Below are 9,090 nucleotides of genomic sequence, written 5' to 3'. Positions count from 1 at the left end.
CATAAAATCTTAATTCTCTCAAATTCTGTGCACACATTTCTCCTTAGATAACCAAGATAATCCATCCACCTGACAGCAGTGGCATATCAAGAAGCTGATTAAACAGCATGATCATTACACAGGTGCACCTTGTGCTGGGGACAATAAAAGGCCACTCTAAAATGTGCAGTTTTGTCACACAACACAATGCCACAGAGGTATGTCCACCAGAGCTGTTGCCAGAGAACATAATGTTCATTTCTCTACCATAAACCGCCTCCAACGTTGTTTTAGAGACTTTGGCAGTACGTCCAATCAGCCTCACAACCGCAGACCACGTGTAACCACGCCAGTCCAGGACATTTTAGTCATTTAGCAGACGTACTTATCCAGAGCGATTTATAGTTAGTGAGTGCATACATTTTTCATATTGGCCCCCCGTGGGAAACGAACCCACAACCCTGGCGTTTCAAGCGCCATGCTCTACCAACTGAGCAACAGGAGGCTCCACATCCAGTTTCTTCACCAGCGGGATCATCTGAGACCAGCCACCCAGACAGCTGATGAAACTGTGGGTTTGCACAACCAAAGAATTTCTGCACAAACTGTCAGAAACCGTCTCAGGGAAGCTCATCTGCATACTTGTCGTCCTCACCATGGTCTTGACCTGACTGCAGTTCAGCGTCGTAACCGACTTCATTGGGCAAATGCTCACCTTCGATGGCCACTTGCACGCTGGAGAAGTTTGCTCTTCACGGATGAATCCCAGTTTCAACTGTACCGGGCAGATGGCAGACAGCGAGCGGTTTGCTGATGTCAACGCTGTGAACAGAGTACCCCATGGTGGGGTGGGGTTATGGCATGGGCAGGCATAAGCCTCAGACAACAAACACAATTGCATTTTATCTAAGGCAATTTGAATGCACAGAGATACTGTGACGAGATCCTGAGGCCCATTGTCGTGCCATTAATCCACCGCCATCAACTCATGTTTCAGCATGATAATGCACGGCCCCATGTCATCGGATCTGTACACAATTCCTGGAAGCTGAAAATGTCCCAGATCTTCCTTGGCCTGGATACTCAACAGACATGTCACCCATTGAGCATGTTAGGGATTCTCTGGATTGACATGTACGACAGCGTGTTCCAGTTCCCGGCAATATCCAGCAATTTTGCACAGCCATTGAAGAGGGGTGGGCCAACATTCCACAGGCCACAATCAACAGCCTGATCAACTCTATGCGAAGGAGATGTGTCGCACTGCATGAGGCAAATGGTGGTCACACCAGATACTGACTTGTTTTCTGATCCACACCCCTACCTTTTTTTAAAGGTATCTGTGACCATCAGATGCATATCTGTATTTCCAGTCATGTGAAATCCATAGATTAGGGCCTAATTTATTTATTTCAATTGACTGATTTGCTCATATGAACTGCAACTCAGTAAAATCTTAGAAATTGTTGCATGTTGCGTTTATATTTTTGTTCAGTGTATTATATATATTGTATATACACACATTCTCACACATCAATTATCTTTCTATTACACTACTTCCATAGTGTTTTTAAAAAAGATTTTCCTCTGTCTCTGTTTTTCTCTTTCCAGCTGAGCATACTTTTTGTTTATGAACGTCAGGGTTGAGGTCAATTCCATTTAAATTCCAGTCAATTCAGGAACTACACTGAAATTCCAATTCCAATTCTCTTAAATGTTTTTCAATGAGGAAAATGTGTAATTTAATCTGGTTTAGTTTCTGAATTGACTGGAATTTAAATGGAATTAACCACAACCCTGATGACCAATGAACAAATAAAACATGCTGTGTCCCCAAAAAATCACTAGAGGGAAACATTGCCTGGTATGTCTTACCATGAGAATGGACCTATCGTCTTACCTTACGATATGGAATAGCATGAATACAAGAATGTGGGATTCTGTGTACAGCACTTTAAAATGAAAGTGAATGTGATCTCTAAAGCAAACGGGATATTGTTTGAAGAAATTATATTGGGTATGATGTCCATGGATGCCACACAAGGAAGCAGAGTTGACCTGAAAAATCAAAAGTAAAACTATCTGAGAAACACTGTCAAAACATTGGAGGCAGAACAAGTAGGTTCATTACGAGAGAAAGGTAGAAACAATGTCAAAATATTTTAGCAACTTTTCCACAGCCAGTCAGTTGTACCAGATTTGGATCTATAAGGCATAGATTTTAGTTTTTCTATAGTAGTAACTATACAGTACTGCATTTATTGTTGTTACTATCTATATGTATGTTTTGCTTTCTCTCAGTCCTGTCAAATTAACGCTGTACAGCTGCTATGGTGATCAGGGTTGACTTTCATTCAGTTAGTTCAGTAAAAATGAAAAGTCTTCATAATAAATGATGGGAGATTTGAATTAAATTATTCCCTGAATTGACCCCAGCCCTGGTGGTGACTATACAAATAACTCTCTATAGAGGGAGAAGATGGAGTTTAGTTCAGTAAAAAGGAAAAGGTTTGTGTTGTTCAGTGACACCTTGTATACTTTGTATACATTATGATATCATACTTTGTACTCAAATTAGCACACTTAAGGCTTGATTCAATCAGTAGAGAATATATGTGTTGTACTTCACGTTTAAAGATAATTTCTGATTGAGCCGACATATTCAGCGTTTACCGTGAATGCAGTCTCGCAACTGCGGGAACATTGCCTTTGTCAACCGCCCTATAAAGCGGATCTTCAGCGCTACGGATTGAATTAAGCCTTAGTCAATCATCTTTTTGGGGGGAATAAATCATGGAAACGTACTTGAGTAAATAATCATTTGAGTTGGGAGATTTTAGAAAAGAAAACCTCTCTATGTCTACATCTTCAATATGTTTTTTCCCCAATAAATATATTATTGCTGTATGTGTACAACACATATAGCCTAACCCGGTACAGCCAGAAGAGGATAGGCCACCCCTCTCTCTGAGCTGGGTTCCTCTCCAGGTTTCTTCCTTGATGGGAGTTTTTCCAAGCCTCTGTGCTCTCACTTCTGCTTCGCTTGCACTTTGGGGTCTAGACTGGGTTACTGTAAAGCACTTTGTGATAACTACTGATGTATAAAGGTCTTTATAAATACATTTGATTGATTGATATCATCTGTTTACAAATTGGTGTCAACTGTGTGTCCGTTAGCAGAGCCATGCCAGCGAAGTCGGTGCAGTTCAGCGGTTGGGAGGCTGTGGTTGAGAAGCAGAGTGTCCTGAAACCTGGTCAGGCACCGCGGGGCAGACAAGGCTACACCATGTACCATGGAACCCACCGTGACAGAGCCCGAGCCATCATCACAGGGGGGTTCCAACCCTCGGCGGGTGGCACGTTGGGCCCGGGGGTCTACTGCAGCCGGGACATAGCCAAGGCACAGGGCTACCCCAGTGGTTGCCCCTCTGTGGAACACGTGGTACTGCAGCTGAAGGTCCGGGTGGGCCGCGTGAAGAAGATGGATGGGCAGAATGTAGCAATGTGGCACTCGTGGCAACAGAGCGGCTACGATACGGCCTGGCTGCCCTCCACCGTCAATGGGCGTGAGGAGGACTGCGTGAAAGACCCCAAGCGGGTGGCAGTGAATGGCATCGCGCACTGTGGCGACCCAGCCACGAAGCACGCCCTCGAGAAGCTCATCAGTCAGCAGAGACAGGGGGCGGAGTCAAGTGGGCGGGGACACGAGCAGGGGATTGTGGCCGGGTGTAAGCGGTGCAAGAAGCAGACACCGATTGGCCACTCTCTGGAGGTGTGTTTGGGGTGTGGCGCCACAGTATGCCCGTTTATGGACAAACATGTCTGCAAAAAGAGCAGTTGAAAGTGACAGCTTCTAAATACTGGAGACTTTATGATGATGACATTACTGGTTCATTCGACAATAAAAAAGGTTTGTGTGGAATTAAATTAAGCTTTGTTGGTGACTTCATTATAGGTTTATTTGAAATCGGACGGCTCACTCATTGTCCCCCATGATGAAATCGGAGGGGACTATGGATCTGTCTCCGTCCATTTGTACATTAGTACGTACAGTACGTACATTAGTTAGTCACACGCAAGGAGTCAATGAAATCCATTTGAGAAAAGGCCTAGGGAGAATCTCAATTGGGATTTGCTAAATTCCTCACGTCCTCTCCTCTGTCTTCTCCCCATCGAGGAGAAGACAGAGGTTGTGGTAACGTGGAAACATGCACTCGTATGAAATGAGACTCAAGCAAATTACGTTTACAGAGGAGGAATCACATAATCACATAATAAATGTGTAAAGAGGTAAAAATAAATTGAGCTAGTTCTGCTAAACATTTTATAATTAAGTAGCATGTCGTTTTTAAGAGAAAAACAACAGCTCTTTCAAAGGGGGTGATGTGGATTTCTAAACTCTTCCGCGATAAGATACACCTGAGGATCATCCACCAGAGGAGGAAATTGATGAGAGGAGCAAACTCCTCCATTCACCTACAGTGTATTAACGAATTGACACACCGCGACCACTTAACGGTTTACGGTCACGGATGAGAGGAGGAAGGAGAAGTCGAGGAGAGGACAGACTTTTTCCCAATTAAGAATATTCCTTTGTTACAAGAGGCCCCTTGCTCTGGCTTGCGCTACTTAAAGTCCTACCTGTCACAGATTAAACATGGAATACAATTTTATTTTATTGTAGGATAGTTACATACATTTTTGATCACTTAAATGATTGGTATTTACACATTGAATCCGACTGCTTATAATAGTGGTAGATACAGTGTGGGCGAGGGGATGAAAGGAGTAAAGCACAGGAGTGTGAAGAAGGAATATGCTTTAATCATCTCAACAAGGTAGTCCGCAGCAATGCGTAAACACGATCCCAGGGCGACTTAAATGCGTACTGGGAACCAAACATACACGGGTAAATGTTCCTGGGGATAAAAATAATAAAATGCTCAACCGAGCATGCGAATACCTCCACAAAGAACAATCACACACAAAGACAAGGGGGGCAGAGGGAACACTTATACAGGTACTGATGAGGGGATATGAACCAGGTGTGTGTAATAAACAAGACAAAACAATTTGAATGATGAGATGAGGAGCGGCAGTGGCTAGAAGGCCGGTGACGATGAACGCAGAAGCCTGCCCGAACAAGGAGAGGAGGCAGCTTCGGAGGAATTCGTGACATACAGTATCTCCGAAGGACTGTTCCGGCTAGGGGTTAGGCAAACTTACTCCTTATCTCATGTTTCGGGCAAATGTGGATTTAGGCCGCGATTCAATCCGCTTAAACACGCTTGACATTTAAAGGTAATATCCGATTGAGCGGTCATCTGCAGAATTTATCGTTAATTCGTTCTCTGCATACGTCAAGGAAAATTCCTTTAAACACCGCATCGTCGGCTTTCCAGTGCGCTGCGCTATAAATGGAACTGGACTGAACTGCTAGTGATTTAGCGTTAGGTTTGTATGCTTAACTCAACATTTGTGTTACTCTTAGACCAACCTTGACTCTAAAAAGCAAATATTAAAGAAACACTAAAGTCCAGAAAGTGAGCCTACTTCGGTTGATATCAGGCTGCTCTGTCAAGTCAAAAGAATTTGGAAATAGCACACACACACACACACACACACACACACCTAGCTAGCTAAGATCGAGTGGAGACCACCAAAATTTAGCTAGCTAAAGTTCGCATTTCTAGGAATTATTTACAAACTTGGCTAGCTAATGACAACATTGCCATCTTTCTAAAGTGAAGTCGATGACATGATGATAATGGCAGTTGTTTCCTACTAAATATTTGCCTACTTTAGCAATGTCATCGTATTTCGAAGCCACTATAGTGTAATTTAGGCGAAACAGTCATAGCTCCTATTCAACGTCATTAGCCCCGTTTTACTTTTGGACATCAATGTGGCTGCGGCTTCTGTAGAACGTTGATAACAATGGCAACGACTCGACCGCGTGATGGAGGTGCAATCCATGAAAATGTAAGTACCAATTCAGATACCTACTGACTTTGTCTGTACAATTGTGATCAAGTTGCTTTACTCACGCCACATACATTACAGATTACATTTACGGAGCTTGTCTCTCTCTCATTTACGGTCACTGTCTCTCTCTCAGGCACAGACCTATCAGGAAAAGTGATCTTCTACGGGCACGGTTTTGTACTATTAGAGCCGAAGAAACACAACGAGTCTTCGACTGTCTGCCTGACTTACTTCACCGACCTTACTCTTTGGACCTCTCTCTTCTCTTCTACTGATGAATTTTGCTTTTTGTCCTTGTGTTTCATGGCTATTTACATAGTTTTGTTCACAAGCTACGTTGTTTTTTAATGTTTGAGTTTCAACTGCTAGGGAAGAGAAGACAAAGCTGCTACTAATCAGACTCTCAATTTCACAGGTAGTGGTGGGGAGTCGACTCCAAAAGCATCGATTCGTCGACTCCTTTCCCGTCGACTCCCGGTGTCGACTCCAATTTCTGGGTGTCAAGCTTGTCGAATCGACTCCCCCGACTCCTAAAATTCAGTATTTTCTGCAACGGAGGAAGCTATTGTCCGTAGTCTACTTCGAGAACATAAACTCTAGCATCTTTCACAGAAAATAAAGATAGAGCTAGCGAGGGAGAGAGGGAGATGGGAGGGGCAAAGCCAGACATAGGTAGGCATGTCGGCCACCAGGCAGGCAGTCAGACCATGCATCGGTAATCAAAAGATGTAGGCTATAGGCTATCGCAATGCTGTATATCGCAATTTCTTGGCTTGCAATGTCTTGTGCAAGTTCACTAAAGTAGGGGCTTTCAATGAGTATGCTGAGCTATTCTACAAGCAACAGACCGAAGTCCAACACACACTAGCGTTTTTCATAGCGAAAAGAAAGGGGCACAGGCGAGGGAGAGAGAGGATTGGGACAGGCAGAGAGACAGTCAGAACCGTGCACATAGGCTATACCGGTGGTTCCCAACCTTTTTGGGTTACTGTACCACCAACTGATTTTTGCTCTGTCCGGAGTACCCCTGAAGTACCCCCTGGTGCATTTTACCAGTAGACCTATGGTCTCATGAGTATTCTCAAGTACCCCTTGTGGATATGCCAAGTACCCCCAGGGGTCCTAGTACCCCTGGTTGGGAACCACTGGTCTATACTGTATCTTGGTAATCTGTATCTAGCAATGCCTCATAAATTCATCAAAAGTATATTAAAGTATATATTAGGCTATCAATGAGCATGGCTAAGCTGTTCTTCATAGTGCCAGTGAATTGAAGTTGAACATCCCCAAATGTATCAGTTTAATTAGGCCGAAATGTGCAATATAAGGTATTGCCTATAATTTATTTAATGAAACCCTGGCTGACTGTTGATGTCCCAGGTCAGGGCTCTCCAACCATATTCCTGGAGAGCTACCTTCCTGTAGGTTTTTGCTCCAACATTTACATTCACATTTACATGATTTAGCAGATGCTCTTATCCAGAGCGACTTACAAATTGGTGCATTCAACTTATGATAGCAAGTGGGACAACCACTTTTATTTTTATTAATTTTTTTATGGGGGGTGGGGGAAGAAGGATTACTTTTATACTATTCCAGGTATTCTTTAAAGAGGTAGGGTTTCAAGTGTCTCCGGAAGGTGGTGAGTGACTCCACTGTCCTGGCGTCGTGGGGGAGCTTGTTCCACCATTGGGGTGCCAGAGCAGCGAATAGCTTTGACTGGGCTGAGCGGGAACTGTGCTTCTGTAGAGGTAGGGGAGCTAGCAGGCCAGAGGTGGATGAACGTAGTGCCCTCGTTTGGGTGTAGGGTCTGATCAGAGCCTGAAGGTAAGGAGGTGCCGTTCCCCTCACAGCTCCGTAGGCAAGCACCATGGTCTTGTAGTAGATGCGAGCCTCAACTGGAAGCCAGTGGAGTGTGCGGAGGAGCAGGGTGACATGAGATAACTTGGGAAGGTTGAACACCAGACGGGCTGCAGCGTTCTGGATAAGTTGAAGGGGTTTAATGGCACAGGCAGGGAGCCCAGCCAACAGCGAGTTGCAGTAATCCAGACGGGAGATGACAAGTGCCTGGATGAGGACCTGTGCCGCTTTCTGTGTAAGGTAGGGTCGTACTCTGCGAATGTTGTAGAGCATGAACCTGCAGGATCGGGTCACCGCTTTGATGTTAGCGGAGAACAACAGGGTATAGTCCAGGGTCACGCCAGGGTTCTTTGCACTCTGGGAGGAGGACACAATGGAGTTGTCAACTGTGATGGCGAGATCATGGAGCGGGCAGTCCTTCCCCGGGAGGAAGAGCAGCTCCGTCTTGCCGAGGTTCAGCTTGAGGGGGTGATCCGACAACCCCAGTTGTAACTAACCTGATTCAGCTTATCAACCAGCTAATTATTGAATCAGATGCGCTAGATTAGGGTTTGAGTGAAAACCTACAGGATGTTAGGTCTCCACGAACAGGGTAAGAGAGCCCTGTCCTAGGCAATAGATCTCAAAGCTGCATCCCCGCTAAACCTTTTGGAAATGGCAAGTTCACTTTCTCATCCATAAACACAGTCAAGTGCAAATACGGTTCAGCAGCTCAAATCAGCAGGATGTGGGGCATTGTTATTAGGAAGGACGTCTACCATGGATGGATTGCTAAAATAATGATTATGATCACACTTTATCAATTTAAATATTATGGGGAGACCTATAGGCCTACATTTGGCAGCCACGCACAAGTTATCAGTGTAGCCTATTATTGTCTAGACATGCCGTTGAAATATCTTCACGCTTACAATAAAAACTTCCAGGCTTCCGTCATAAGATTCAATTCATTAAAAAATGATTAATTTAAAAGAACAGGGGGCAGTTTGGAAAAACTCATCCTGTGTGAATCGTCCTCTGGAATAACGCACATGCTTGGATAATAAGTACAAAACCAACGTCTCTAGTAATACCCGCCCGAATAGGGCTATATCATAGTATAGAATAGGCTTTTCAGAGTAGAGTGCGCCGCATCATCCCATGGGATATCACTGAAATATTCTACTTCCTACACATCTTCTTTCTATAGTCAAACAAAATAGGCATTTTACCATCAAATAGGCAGCATCATGCTCATATTCTAGAATGCAAATGTAGTCTTCCTAG

General features: G+C 44.2%; 1 protein-coding gene and 1 non-coding gene across 4 annotated transcripts; one reads left to right on the top strand and one right to left on the bottom strand.

Annotated features, from left to right (window-relative positions):
* Positions 1–411: 411 nt before the first annotated feature.
* On the bottom strand, positions 412–485 carry trnas-uga. The gene has a single exon. It is a non-coding gene; the product is annotated as a tRNA-Ser (tRNA).
* A 1,569-nt stretch (positions 486–2,054) lies between these two features.
* On the top strand, positions 2,055–3,910 carry LOC123491542. 3 transcript variants are annotated; one of them, XM_045222406.1, is made up of 2 exons: positions 2,055–2,097; positions 3,160–3,910. In XM_045222406.1, the coding sequence occupies exon 2, from the start codon at positions 3,164–3,166 to the stop codon at positions 3,818–3,820; it is 657 nt and encodes a 218-aa protein (XP_045078341.1). In that variant the 5' UTR covers positions 2,055–2,097; positions 3,160–3,163; the 3' UTR covers positions 3,821–3,910. The 3 variants fall into 3 exon arrangements, with proteins under 3 accessions (XP_045078341.1, XP_045078340.1, XP_045078342.1); XM_045222405.1 differs by having other exon boundaries at positions 3,157–3,910; XM_045222407.1 differs by having other exon boundaries at positions 2,068–2,119.
* The last annotated feature ends 5,180 nt before the right edge of the window (positions 3,911–9,090 follow it).

The sequence above is a fragment of the Coregonus clupeaformis genome, chromosome 8, assembly GCF_020615455.1.
Source record: "Coregonus clupeaformis isolate EN_2021a chromosome 8, ASM2061545v1, whole genome shotgun sequence".
Classification (NCBI taxonomy): domain Eukaryota; kingdom Metazoa; phylum Chordata; class Actinopteri; order Salmoniformes; family Salmonidae; genus Coregonus; species Coregonus clupeaformis.
The sequence above is the reverse complement of the archived record's forward strand: the minus strand, read 5'-3'. Positions and strand labels throughout refer to the sequence as shown.